This window comes from Bemisia tabaci, chromosome 2 (assembly GCF_918797505.1).
Source record: "Bemisia tabaci chromosome 2, PGI_BMITA_v3".
Lineage (NCBI taxonomy): Eukaryota > Metazoa > Arthropoda > Insecta > Hemiptera > Aleyrodidae > Bemisia > Bemisia tabaci.
The window spans coordinates 48,971,051-48,985,731 of NC_092794.1; the positions used below are offsets into that span (position 1 = coordinate 48,971,051).

Genomic DNA, 14,681 nt, shown 5'->3' on the forward strand with positions numbered 1-14,681 from the left:
GGAATTGAGCTATTGAGTAGCGTTTTAAGGCCATTACGAGCTGTCTAATTAAAATTTATGACACAAAGGCCGAGTTCTGCTTCTTTTCTACTGCAAAAATATTTCATTTTTACTTTACTCATACGATTCGTAACGTCCCTGGATCATACGTTAAAATGATGAATGTTTGCCCGGTTGATACTCACAATGTTCACCCAAACAATAATAAGTTTTAGCGCCGAACAAATTGCAAAGGTGTATGCGCCAGGATGGAAGAGGGTAAATAGTCAATTTAGCTTATGTTGCGTGTGTGAATAACTAATGATGTAATACATGCAAAATTTTGCATTTAAAAGTCATTTTTCTCTTAATATTGCAAGCATCACTCTTGGAAAATGAGAGGTTATTCATATTAGATGCTAAAAACTTTATCGAATGCATCTGCAGAATGTAAATTTTTTATTCTCTTGCTATTAGGGAAAATCTATCCTTGAAGGTAACTGTTTGATTTTAGATGAACATCGGCATACCTCTCTGAAATAGTTTTGGGCCATTCATCAAACAGGCAACGCTAGAAATCGGAATACCCCCCCTCCCCTCCAGTTTCACAAGTGATGCGAACATAGTGTTTACCGCTTGTAAATAAACAGAAGAAAATTAGTTAGATTTTGTGTAATTATTTTTCCATCACTTTAAATGACAGTAATCCATACAGAACGTGCAAAAAATTAATAGTAGTACGCTGACTCCGCGACTTTACTTATTCGCGCCAAAACAGTGCGATCGGCGCGGAACGCATATTAGCGCCTACAAGACTGGATGAATACTTCACGCATTGCGCGTTCACTACGGAGCGCGCTGTAATGGAGATGTTGCATGTGCGAGAAATTTGCGATTTGACAATTGATTCTTATGTAAAAGTTTGCAAGAAACACGATGGTGCCACTGGTTTTCCCTGAAATCAACTCCCAAGCTCAAAAAAAGCACTAAAGTTGAGGGCGTAATGGAGGGGATATCCCACGCTATCCTGAGAGTCCACCTCTACATCAAGTCTTGCCTTGCTGTTAAGCGGCGGCTCATTTATGTGTAAATTTTAACTTTTGTTTTTTGTTTTTTTCGGTGGTTGAAAAAAGGAATGTAAAACCCGAAACGTCCAGTCCAAATTACTTTTATTTACAGCCTGTACCCCGTGTTCCTCTAATTTCATGTACATCAAGACAAACTCTCCATGCGAAGATAGGGAGCAAATACATTTACAGGGCTGCCACTTTATTTGGGGACTCTAAAACTGAAAACACGGCAAGCCTGCTTAGGTATTTGCTCCCTATCTTCGCATGGAGAGTTCGTCTTGATGTACACGTGGACTCTCAGGATAGCGTAGGATATCCCCATTATCCCCTCCATTTTGGCCTCAACTTGAGAGCTTTTTCTGAGCTTGGGAGTTGATTTCAGAGAAAACCAGCGGCACCATCGTGTTTCTCGCAAACTTTTACGTAAGAATCAAATGTCAAATCGCAAATTTCTCACACATGCAACATCTCCATTACAGCACGCACCGTAGTGAACGCGCAATGCGTGAAGTATTCATTCAGTCTTGTAGACGCTAATACGCGTTCCGCGCCGATCGCACTTTTTTGGCGCGAATAAGTAAAGTCGCAGTGGCACCATCGTGTTTCTCGCGGACTTTTACATAAGAATCAATAGTCAAATCGCAAATTCCTCACACATGCAACATCTCAATTGTTGAATATGTGTAGTTTCGCTGTGCTGCACCTACCGCGGTGTACACCATTTTCGACCAGTGCACATTCTGAGCCTGCAATCGGAGGATCGATGTATCGTAGATTTTGCACCCCTGAATGGTACCTTGACTCATTCATGTCAGAGTTCGTCCGTTTTTTTCTGATCGATTATCGTTACCACGAGAGCCTCTCTACAACGAGGAAGTCGACCAATCCCTCAAGTTCTCGTCATGGAGAGAGAGAGATTACTGTTTAAAGGAGACGAAATTCGTTCCCTTTATTTCCTTAATAGTCGAGTCAAGATAAAAGAGAATGGGCTAACATGCGTTGAGTGATAAGATGAGGTATAGGTAAGAAATCCCTAGACTCCACTTTTGACTTTCAAATGCACAAAGTAAAATTTAGGACCCCCTCCCCTCCTGTCATTTTATGGTGTCCTTAATAGATGCGAAACAGGAACACTGAAAACTTTACGACAAGTTTTCGTCGAATACTTCAGAGCAAACATTCATATATATATAACGGCTACCGATTTATTCCAACAATTGCATTGTGGATACTTTTTTGTTGGCCAGTTCATTGTACGTTCAGAGCGAATGATATGATTTCCCCCTTTTTTCAATGATGAGAGGGGCTTCGAACACTCTTCATTTTAACATACGTTTCAGCCTACAAATCTTCCGACTCCCGGCTGACTTATGATTGTACAAAGTTGTCATGCTTCCAACACAGTCCCTTCTTCGATTATATCGATATATCGATTAAAGTCATTCCGCAAGATGACAGCCCGAAAGCGCAAACGATACCATTTGCACTTTCGGTCCGTTGCCTTGGGAAAATTTTCGCTCATGGGCTTCCACGAGTTGGAAGACCATTTGCCTGTGATAAAGCAAAAAAGTGTTTCGGTCGAATCTCTTTGTATCATCATTGTCTTGTATTTTGATGGTAAACTTAACTCTTTTTTGTCTGTCTGGAGTTGAAACACGCTTCTTCGTTGACCGTTGTTTGATATCTGCCTTGTTTGCCTTGATTTTTAATGTTTAGTTGTTGGAGATTTGACTGTACTGTATGCGTCTTTGTCTTTTGTGTCTCTCTGTGTTTGTTGTTCACGTCTTTTCTCGGCAGCCCCCATGCCCTCTTGTTGACTCCTTCCCCCTCCCTAAGCCAAGGCCTGTCCTTGTCGCCTGTCACCCCATTCTCCTCAACGTAGCCCTGCGTTTCTTTTTCCAAAGTTGTTCGTTACTCTTCGAAGTTGCTGAAACATAGCCCACCCGATCATTTTCGCAACCTTCAATCATATCGAATAGTTAGGTCCGCAATATTACACGGTATTCAGTAGACTCAAGCTTTGTAGACTCAATTACTATTATGTTCATTTGAACTGAATCTGCGATTTTTGGTAAATAACTTTGAAAATAAGTTAATTTATTCGTAGGTATTAATGATGGGTGAGCGAAAAATCTCGAAATCGACATTTGCTTGAAATAGCTCGACGTTCCCGTTAACTGTCATTCTTCCACCTCGATTTTCAATGATTTTATTTATTTTAGTGAAGAGTGATTTAATTAAGTTAATAATATGTTGTCATCTGAGAGCAAAATGAGTTATCATGAGAACGTCGAATGGGATCTCGGTCGCACCATTTATCGTTGAGTTCGGCGTTCCGCGATATCGCTCTAAAAGTCGAGAGTTAAAAAATCTATCTACCTCTTTAAAGGACGTTTTTTCGTCTCCTTTGCGGTTTTAAAATCAACGCCCAAAATTTAGAGCGATCCCGTGGAACGTCGACATCGACGAAAAATGTTACAATTTTTTAAAGAGTCACTTAAAAATGGGTGAATTTGGAAAGTATATTTTCTGGCTGATGAAAAATGTCTCAGAAACTGCACGCTTTTAACCTCTCTTTGGTGTCAAAAATCTTCAAGTAAAGCGCGTTAGTAGATCACATACGCAGCGTGAGGTAATGCAGCATTTGATAGTCATAAAATTTGTCTTAGCCATTCTGATTTACTTGACTTAAATACAGTGGCAAATGAAAATCGTGCATTTGGCATTGTATTGCCTAGGTACTGTTACAAAGAAGAAGAAACTTATCATGACTTACATCAACTTACTCATGATACACTCACAAGTTGCTCTGATTCCTTCGTCGATGACAGTTTATCCGATTATCATCCTGTGGAAGTAGAATCGAAACAATTTTTAATTCCTCAAACTCACTGAAAGAGGATTGGATGATTCCAATTTTGCTAACTCAAATCGGTGTCGTGTTCAACTTTATCGATACTTTACACTACTTGCCAGCAAACTTATTGGTGCTCCTTTTAGTACAATTCCAATAAGTTTGCTGCACAGTACCGATAAATTTATGTACAACGCCTATTTGGCTTATCTAAGTCAAAATAATCCAACCCTTTTTTCAGTGCTGCTTTACATATCCGCGATTGGAACTGGTGACTGAGAGAAATTCTATCTCTTTCGGTGTGTGTGAGAATTTTTTTTTTTCATTATTATTAATCTACTAAATTGAAAATCATGCATATGTACTGCACATGAAAACCAGTTTACTTCAAACAAGTTGGATACAAATCTGATAAAGTCTTCAAGCATAATACACTTACTTACAAATACCCAGTTTTTACTGGTAAGTAGACAAATTGCTACGCTGAATATTCAACTTATTTATCGTCAAGACGTCATGGTTTCAATCATGCCCGCCCTTGAGTTGCCAATAGCTTAGCCACCGTTAGCCCTAACCTAAATAATTATCTTCACTCAAAATCAGGTTTTCGCAGTCGACGAGTAAAAAAAATTGCTTTATTCCCTTCTCTTTTTTCAATCTCTTTTGAGTGCAGACGGTTGATTTTGCTCCGGCCCGAATGCGCTCGGAACCGATAGTAATTTAAAAAAAAAATGCTTCAGGGCAGCGTTCCTTCCTTCGGTATTTTTGTTGCAAGAGCCCATGAAAAAAATCAAGATACCAATAAAAAGAGGATGGACGAAGTCATAAACTCATAAAAATTGGGACGAGGGAAACATTTATGGTCTTCTCTCATTGTTTGGAAAGAGTAGTGTAGGTGGAGATAAAAAAAGAATCGCGCATCTTACACTACCTTACCTAAAAATATCACCCAAGCGAACCAAGAGAGGACAGCTAACGTGATGTCACCCGATAGGGTTAATTTCATTGGGTTTCGTTCATGTCTAGTAGGTGTTGCATGAAGCTCGTGTTTTCTCCTGTTTTCCTTTCTTGCTCCTCTGGATTAAAATCTTAAATGTATTAAATGTAATTTGATGGAAAAAATGTGTGTCCCCAAAAAACCCTCCATAGGTACCCTTAAAATCGTATATTAAGATGATTTACCTCGAGAAGTTGAGAGGAACAAAAACGGTTCTTCTAGGAAGGGTCACGCGACTAGTTATTGTCATCCCATGCGTTAAGAGCCGAAATAAAGTTTTGAAAGATTGATTGTCTGAGTGCCTCTGTAAAATATTCCTAGATCCATCATGTCTCAATAAATAATTCAGTGTCGAGTTTTATTATAAAATTATACCGGAGACTTCATCAGGCATTGTAAGAGGATAGACACGAGGTCAGGAGACAAAAACTTGATAAATTGACGCCTGAGAATACCTATTTTTTTAAAATTTAAGTAATACTTTCTGAAATATATTTTGTTAGAAAACTCCTCTGATGAATGAATATCGAATGATCTCTCGAATGAACCTGAAAGAAGATATATTTAAGTTCAAATTTCCAATACCCACTGATATTATTTTTTATCGCTTATATTTTAAAGCTCTACTCTAAATGTGTCTCGAGAAAAAGGGACAATCTTCGTGGTTCGGTCCGATCTGGGTTTCTTAAAGTTTGATTCAAACAGAAAAATAATTAGTCAACACAGCTCATCAGGCATTGACATTACAATTATTAAGTCCGAATATCCGGTGGGAGTAATTCAGATACGTTTCTAAAAAGTTGCAAACATTATGTAATGAACATAAAAAAATATGCTTGGTTTTACAATTATTAGTATTATGAAAATTATAAAGTTTACCGACATTTTTAAAAATATAATTTTTTTTTTAAATGTAAAATTTCCTAAAGTTAGATCTAGGTGTTTCCTTAAAAATTTTGAAACAAAATTGAGCTAATTTAAGTCGTAGAGTATCTCCATTTGTAAGGTAATTTGTGAGGGTGGTGACGCTAATTCACAAACGGGTCTGTGTGACAGGTATCATGACGAAGACCACGCTAACTACCTGAATTCTATGTGGTTGATTGCAATTACTCTTCTGAGCGTAGGCTATGGTGACATCGTGCCTAACACATACTGCGGACGAGGCATCACTCTTACCTGCGGTATAATGGTAAGTCACCATAATAATAATGGTCCCTATAATGGTCACAATGCTAAGAACCACAGGGAACTTAACAAGCGGCTCTTGTAGAAGTACCCATTCCCGCTTAGAGAATTACATCATTCATCACAAATTACTGATAGGTCAAAAGCAGTGGTAACTCTTGACAGAAGATGAATTGAAATAAAGTTGTATAATGTGCATACATTTTTAAGGGTGCTTACTTCATAGACAAAATTTTACTGCAATTGAGGTTGAGATGAACATGTGCGGTCCTTTTTTTTAAATTGAGGACGCTTAAATTTGAGTACGAATGAAATTAATGTAATTTTCAAATGAACTACTTCACTCGAGTTTCACCAATTTAAAGGGCCCCACTAATTAAAGGATTGTATCGCCCAAAAACATTATTTTCATTTAGGTGTTAAGTTTTAACTCAAAAGAGAAATACAGATTTTAGAAAATTTTATTGGGTGAAATTCAATATGTTTTACTAACAAGTTCCGATCCTTTGCCAAATTCACTTTTTATTTTATTCGATTTAGATCTACAAATTTAAATATTTTTTCTGAGATACTTTTGAGAGTGATGCCTCTAGATATTTGAAATGAGGAGCGTTTTCAGTATTTTTTGGATAGCAACCGCTAACATCTTCTGTCTGATATTGGACATACTTATTGGTATTTAATTGCATATATATTATTCAAAGTCAAAGATAGGAAACAAATGTCCTGCAGTGTCTAAAACCAAATAACTCAGCCTAAAGTATAAGATTATTACCCCGCATGCCGTATTTCCTTGATTTCGGGAGATTTTTAAATTATACAAAGAAACATGAGTTACCGTGACTGCAGCTACTGCTTTTGGAAACAATTCCTGACAAAAAAAAAAAACAAAAAAAAGTTAGGTATCTTTTATTTTTTAATTCTAATTCTTTTGAAGTTCATTCACGAATGGCTAATAATCCCATTCGATCCATATGAATCGTTATTTTCACAGCAGGGATTCACTTCGTTAGTTAATCATAATCCTTGGATGGAAATGGATTTTCAACTAAATATGAAAGGAGGTATAACAAAATTTAGATCTCAAGATTTAGAAGTCCATTATTCTTTCAAAATTCCATCTTCTTCGCATTCTTTTCAAAAGCGGGTAGCTCAGAAATTACACATCACTGCTGCACAAATCAATAAGTGTGGTATTAGCTCACAGAATAATAGCGTCATAATCTGACGATACGGAAGTCAGTATTACTATACATTTAGTTTTTAGCACAACAAGGTCTCAGAGCAACCATTTAGTATCAAGAACACGGAGCGTGTTCAAAAATCTCCAAGGTATAAATTTATGTTTTTTTCTGTGCATCGATGTAGTGCAGAATACGTTTGTATGCGATTTTGAACTTGATTATAGCTCTAAAATCAAATAAAACACAATCCACTGCAATGCTTAGTAAAGCAACACGGATTGACTAAAGCAGCGATCAACGAATGCTAGCAGGCTTTTGTGTGAGAATAAGGACTGTCGTTGGAAGGCTATTGTACGAACGTCAGTAGTCCGTCATATACTACTATTCCATGAAAGATTTTGATGAAAATGCCTATCTAGCGGTACATATACGTGCATAGACACCAGACACCTGGCGCCTCCCTTCTTGCTAAATCGTAAACATTTGATCTCTGGATTTTCGTGGTACTGATGGTTTTAATTGTTGAAACATCTTTTAAATAAAGTTATCTACCGACCAATCATTCAAACATGTTGCTTCTCTAGTGCTATTAGGCGCTTTGCGACAGTGTGACACCCAATCACCACATACCCTTACATTCCTTGGGTATCTTGCACACCTCCATTTCCTCCTCAACTCCCTATTTCCAATTATTCATTGCACACCCCCTCCCCTCCCAGCGCCCGCGGTGCGATTAATTCATCGATTTCATTTTTATAACCATGGGGAAGGAAGACATCAATCAGTAATGTCTTGCGTTTGAAACAATAGGTTAGCTCTGTGACAGTTTCCTTCTCTTGTTTTAAATTTTGCAGCTTTTAAATTTTCAGCTACAGGAAAATCTCTTTTCATAAAGGGAATTTCCAAAATCTGGGTATCAGTCATTTATGTCATCAGTATCAGTCACTGGAGGATTGCAAATGATTGCATCCGAATTGCTCTTTTTAAGCTCTCAAAATTTCTGTTCAGTACTTATCTAATTGGTATCGATCCCATCTTGAGACACTCATACATTCCATTCAGAATCCCTCTGGTGGGGAGACTTTTAGTGCCCCCCCCCCCACAACATACCTTGATGAGGTGTTCTTCTACCCCCCGTCCCCGACAAAAAGTCCCTGGATCCGCCCATGAAAATTGGTTCTACCGAAAATATGGTTGAATAAAGTAGGTTTCAACTACATTTTGCTACAAGGAACTATTAACTCAGGCCCATCCATAGAAGCTCCTACCTGGACAGGAAATCTGCTCGTAATGGCACATATGTTGTTCCTAAAATGGACTGGAAATAGTATTTCCTTATCGCAAAATGTAAACCGGCTTTGTGTTTATTATCACGACAGCATTAACGTTAATTCCTCGGGAAAATAATATTTTTTTACCATGAGGTGGTTGAATCTACCCAAATTCCTCTTCCGTACCAAAATCAGCTGTAACATTGCTGTTGAATTGGCTAACCTCTCCTCTTTTTTTGCATGGTGCTTTTTGTGCCACTTGTTTTAGAAAGAAAGCTGCTTTTGATTCACTACATTATGAGCGGACCTTTGATTTTGTTTCGCAAATTGCTTCTGCGTTCGGGGGAATTTTTGCAATATTTTTAAGGGTAGGTAGATGAGACAGAGATGTGTATATTTGGACGCATTTCTGTCAAACGGAACTATGTGCATTAAGACATAAGCCCTGAGACCCATAAGAATATGTGCATAACAGGGCTCACGTCAAATGCACATAGTTCCGTTTGATAGAAATACGTCCATTTAACTGGGGCTTTTTGTTAGTAACGGCTCGCCAGCGCTTGATTTAGGGAAGCAGCGGGTCAGTTATGAGTCGCTATCGAGTGTCGTTGATCGCAGTGGGTAGGCGTAATGATCGACCTTATCGATATTTTCCCATTTGAAGCTATGGTGAAGAATCGATTATTATGGTGTTCGTTGCGAACGCCCTGATAATCGACCCTTCCTCACGGGTTTGAATGACATATTAATTAATTCATCGCAAAGCACGCCACCCCACTGCTTGATCGATAAAATCCTCTCTTAGCAATGCTTTATATCGATCTTGGAATTATTCTTTACGGTCATCCGCTGTTCAGGTATTCCAATCACAGCTGCTCTGAGAAATATGTTTGTATTCTTGTGCGCTACTTCTGGTTACTGTGAGAAAAGAAACATATAAGCTAATCTATAGTTTGCGTTGATTTCGGTACAAAGAAAATACCCAAATTTTGTATTATCCAGAATCAAATGAAGGCTTGTATTACTTTGTGTTTCACGTTCCATAATAACTGAATACGCTGGTTAAGAATATTTTTTTTTTAGATTTGTCAAAAATTTGGCGTGAGGCAAGGTAGATCCTCAGCGCCGATCTCGAAAATGACAGCCGTTTTTCTGGTCTGGGTTGATTTTTCTCGGAAAAATCGGAATTTTTCCTTAAAAGGGCGATTTTAAGGGAAAATTTAGATTTTTTCGGGAATAATCTAACTATTCTAGCAAAGCAAAGGTCATGTTTGGAATTAGCGCTTAAAATCAACCTTGTAGCAGCTGTCAAATTTCTGGCAAATCAAAAAAAAATTTTGACCAGTTACAACTGTGACATTTTTGCTCAATGTGCTATCACGTATTTTGGCGGCTATTGTTCCTACTTTTGTCACCATTCTTCAATTGTTTACATTTATGTTTTTACGTTTCGCTCATTCCTTTACGCAGAAAATTGTAAAACGTACCCGAGAACCTACTCAAAAAGATATTTTCTTCATTCCCTTAAGAAATATGATAGGTATGCTTCCTGCCTGGCTTTTTTCATGGAGCCACTTCAGGCTGGAGCACCGTATCCATCTCTTTGATTATAAACGTACACAATGCAAATTCTGATATTTTTTCGTCTTATGCGTGGTTTTTGCGCAAAAAAAAATATCGAATTATCGAAAAGCACAATCGAATCGATTTTAGTCTTCGCGAGTGAGAATTACAAAGTTTTCAGCGGAAAATACAAATAACTGTAGCTGTTTTTCGTTCAGAAAATATCAACACCTGATGGCACGAAGATGCACTAAATGAATACACGCGAAATGTAATTTTAAAAGAAAAAGCGGTTTTTTAGTATTCTGAAATGGACTGATAGCGGTGAGAAAAAATAATAATTGTAATTTCTTTGAGAAATGAAACAAAAATGTAAAAAGAATTTCTATGAATATTTCGATTTGTGTCGTTTGTATGAAATGTGCTGCTTCATAATCATCAAAGACCTGACTTTAAGCAATATTTCTGTCAGTATGTCAATGAGGTAGAGAAAGTTTCTTGGAACTGTCATTTTCATATGATCGATTCGTTGCCATGGAGAATCATTATATTTTTATATCCATCATATCAATTTCACTATATAATATATCTGACCGTGACATTAGAACTGACTTGGCAAGACTTGGGGAGAAAGAATTAAACACGCTTAATTTCTGGCCTTTGGGTAAAGTAAGTGCAAAAAAAGACGGTTTCTTTCTCAGTTGTCGTTCTCTCTTTCCTCCATTAATGTAGTTCTTTCTATTACCCCAAAATGATTCTTCAATTTTAATCGCGATGGATAGTCTACTATTCAGTCAACGAATCAATGTTTTATTACGAGTCAATTTAGATTCACCTCTCTTCCATTCTTTGTCTTCACCCGCAAGAAGTTAAAAGTTGCTTGAATATTTTGTGTTCCTTCTGATTTTGCTATAGTCATTCGAATGATTTTTATTCAATACCAGTGTGCAGTCAAATATGAGTTATTTTGGAACTTCTTATTAAATTGATGGCTGCCGAACTGAATAAATCAAAATATTCATCGAATAATCTTTTATAAAAATTACAATTACATCCTACTAAGAAATTTTGCGTTTTCAACAACAATTCCGAGATCAAAGTCTCTGATATTTTCAAAATCCTGGTAACAATCGATGTACCATAGTCCTAGACACCATACTTTATGTTGAAACATCATCTAAAATCGATCAGTACAATTATTGGTCAATTGAATGTTTTAATTTTATACAATGCCTGGTAAAAATTGACAGTAGAATCTGTGTTCCAAAATACCATAGACCTAAAGCAGGCTGTAAGAATTTCAATAGCTACTATAGCCGGCTGCACAATTTCTTGTAGCCTTTTATAGCCGATGGCGATTGAGCAACAGCCAGGCGATAAAGTGTATGCTAAATGTTATTTATTACAGATGCTAGGACTATTTTTGGATTACCGCTCTTTTTTGGGCCGTAGTATCTTGATTTATTTTGCGCGGAAAGCTTCGTACTTTTGAAGGATGCCTGCCATTCCTAATATGTTGGAGCGCCTTCAATTTCGTATGATACTGTGCAATACTTCTGGTGTGAAATAGTTGCTTCAAGCGCCGTGGCACGCTGCGGCGCGGCGGGCGGACATCCAGCGCGAAAAGCGCCTTAGCGCCTATAAACCTAACAGGGATACTTCACGCATTGCGCCATGCGTGAAGTATCCCTGTTAGGTTTGTAGGCGCTGGTGCGCGCTTATCGCTGGCAGCACGCCGCTCCGCTCTGTGTTAGGCTCCAATATAATCTTGCGGAGTCAGCGTTTTACAACTCATGATTTTGAAATGTTTGCACATCTTGTATGGATTATTCTCATTTTAATCGATGAAAAAAAGTATGTATTAAAGGCAAATATAATGTGTGTTTTGTGAATATTATGGTGGTTCCGTATCAAACTTAATGATTTCCAAAGCACACGAATTTCTACACAATTTCTTATAGCCATTTATAGCCGATGGCGATTAAGTGTAAATCCCGGCAATAGGAACAATAGCCCGGCTGCATACTTTTTTATCGCTTCGTATAGCTCGGCTATATGATTTGCTCCGCTTTCTACAGCCAGCTATATCATTTTCTATTGCCCTCTTTAGCCGGCTATAAGAATTCCTATGGTATTTTGAAACGCAGCTCCTATCGCCAATTTTTACCAAGGATTCAACTCCAATTCTTTACGAAAGTGCTCATATTTTACACTCGCATTATCTATGTCAGTGAAAGTTCCTGGTGGAGCGAACAAATTGAGCTTTATGTAAAGAGGGTTATTAAACATTTTTGCCGGTTACTGATGTTCAGAAATGTTAATGAACATTATTCTATTCAGAGCAATGCCCCTAATCTCCGTTATAAAGCTGTTGAGCATCGTAAAACCACCGCTACCGTTACAGTCCGGTCTTCTTGTGATTATATAAGACACGATAAATAATGTAGGTTGTTGGTGTCGCTCTTCTGACCACACTCAGTCATTTAGTCATTCTCCTGACATAAAGGCATGACTACATTTCGCGATGAACCCTGTCATCCATAAAACTCACTCAGTGGCGTGGCGTGAATTGCGATATATCGATTGTTATGCCATTCAAATCTATGGAAAAGGATCGATAAAAAGGGTGTTCGCAGCGAACACCTTAATAATCGATTCTTTACCATTGGTTTGAATGGCATAACAATCGATACATCGCAACTCACGCCACGCCACTGAACCCACTGCTTTCCCCGGGCTCATCTCAACGTGTAGTTACGCCCCTATATGTCAGCCACGATTTCTTCTTGCAGCTTCCCAAGTCTTTTTTTTATAATTTCATTTCCGTTTCCAATTATGAGTTCTTGTGGTGTCCAAAATGTCTTTTGATATCAATTTGCGATGAATCTATATAAGTTTAACCAAGTGCCAGTGTAACTGAAGTTAAGTCCCCGATGCAAATTAAAAAGGCTTAAAAAAAGTAAAGGCATATATTTGATATAAACCATGTCAAACAAAGATTATTTTTTAGAAATTCTGGTCGCGCATTGCTTTGTTGTGAATCTGGTGGCTCGAATCAGATACACTTAATGCCAAGTATTCTGCTCTAAAGAATTAGAACTCAAAATAGTTTACAGTCCACAATCGAACACTGAAAGTGTTCGAAAGTGAAAGAATCGTGAAATAATAAGTCTTCATTCTTGCGTCATGTTAACGTCTCAGGTAACAGTTTAGCAGTAACAATCAGTATTGCCTCCACAGTTGGACTTCATTTTAGAATAAGAAAATACTAGTTCCGGCTCATCTATGAAAACGCCTAACTGCATAGGAGAACTAATGACATACAAAGTTGTTTCTAATATGAGCAGAAAATGATAGTTACAAACTCCAACTACAAGCCTCTGTAGCCTCCTCCTTTTTGAAAAAAAGAAACACTTGCTGAGGTACATCCATTCAAGTTGTGCGTCTTTCGTTTCTGGAAAATATTTAATTCAATGAATTTCGAGGAAGCAAGGGCATTTTCTGTTGATCAAATTGCTCAAAATGTTGATTAAAAGAGATCAAATTGCTTTAAGGAGTCATTTAAATGAAGTTCGACTGGAGTAGGTAAATACGTTTAGATTATTTTATTCGGTTTGCAAGTCGCCGATTGCGCAACTTGCTAAGGCAGATTTTTCTTCTCAAAATGACATATTTTAACGAGATTTTTAATCAAATTTTAGACAGTCTTAGAATGGCCCTCTTGCAATCGCTCCTCTTTTTCGTGGACCCTTCAATTATTATCAGCGTTGAAAAAATACACGCTGGCGAAGATTATTGTATTTGGCACTAACTAAATTGATTTCTCCGTGCATGTTTTAATAAGTTTTAATCATTTGCATAATGTAAGCAAAATGAATCGCTTAGGTTTTTTCTCTCTCTCTTTCTGTGAGCTGATAACAAATTATTGCCTGTAGTATAGGTATGTCAATTCTTGGAGAACAGTTGTATGAATTCTTATGGTTACTATCTCTCTCTCTTCCCCTCTCTCTTCCTCCTTCTCAAAGCATCATGTTCATTTCGCAAGAAGAAGGCTACTGGTGCTGTCAGGTCACTAATATAATGTAGCAATGAGCTTTTATCAAGTTATTTTCTCTTCTGGCTTAATAAATGAACAAAACTATGTTCATATTTAAATAACAGCAATCAATTTTACAATATCCCTTAAAGCAGTGAAAGTTTGAGTTAATAATTACAAAACTAAAATTAGTATGTGAAATTTTTATGATGAGAAACAGTAATACATGTTTAGCAATTAAAGTATAAATCGCCCAAATATTCGCTAGCCTCTAAATATCGATGACGAAAAACAAAACTGTATTGGGTATTGAAAGTTGGCGATGTTAAAGGCTATCTCTATTTACAGGAGGTTAATACTTCTTTCAAGTCATTAATATTTTTAATTTTGCCATGAAGATTCTTCTATTATAAGATGAAAAGTTATGCTCACAAAGGATTCGAATAATTTAATTGGTATTTCTATACCTAGTCGTAAATAATTATCAGTAACTGCGATTTATCTTAATCAGGTCCAGTATTTTCGAGAGATAGCTGATA

At 37.3% G+C, this 14,681-nt stretch overlaps 1 protein-coding gene across 4 annotated transcripts in view; it reads left to right on the plus strand.

Moving 5' to 3' along the window:
• The window catches only part of SK (small conductance calcium-activated potassium channel), a 398,226-nt gene that overhangs the window by 364,698 nt on the left and 18,847 nt on the right, over positions 1–14,681 (plus strand). For 3 of the 4 annotated variants that reach the window (XM_072297495.1, XM_072297494.1, XM_072297496.1), the window contains one exon: positions 5,957–6,092. The exons of the other annotated variant lie outside the window; for it this stretch is intronic. In XM_072297495.1, the coding sequence (XP_072153596.1) occupies positions 5,957–6,092 (136 nt within the window). The remainder of the gene's footprint in view (positions 1–5,956; positions 6,093–14,681) is intronic. 4 annotated transcript variants of the gene reach the window in all.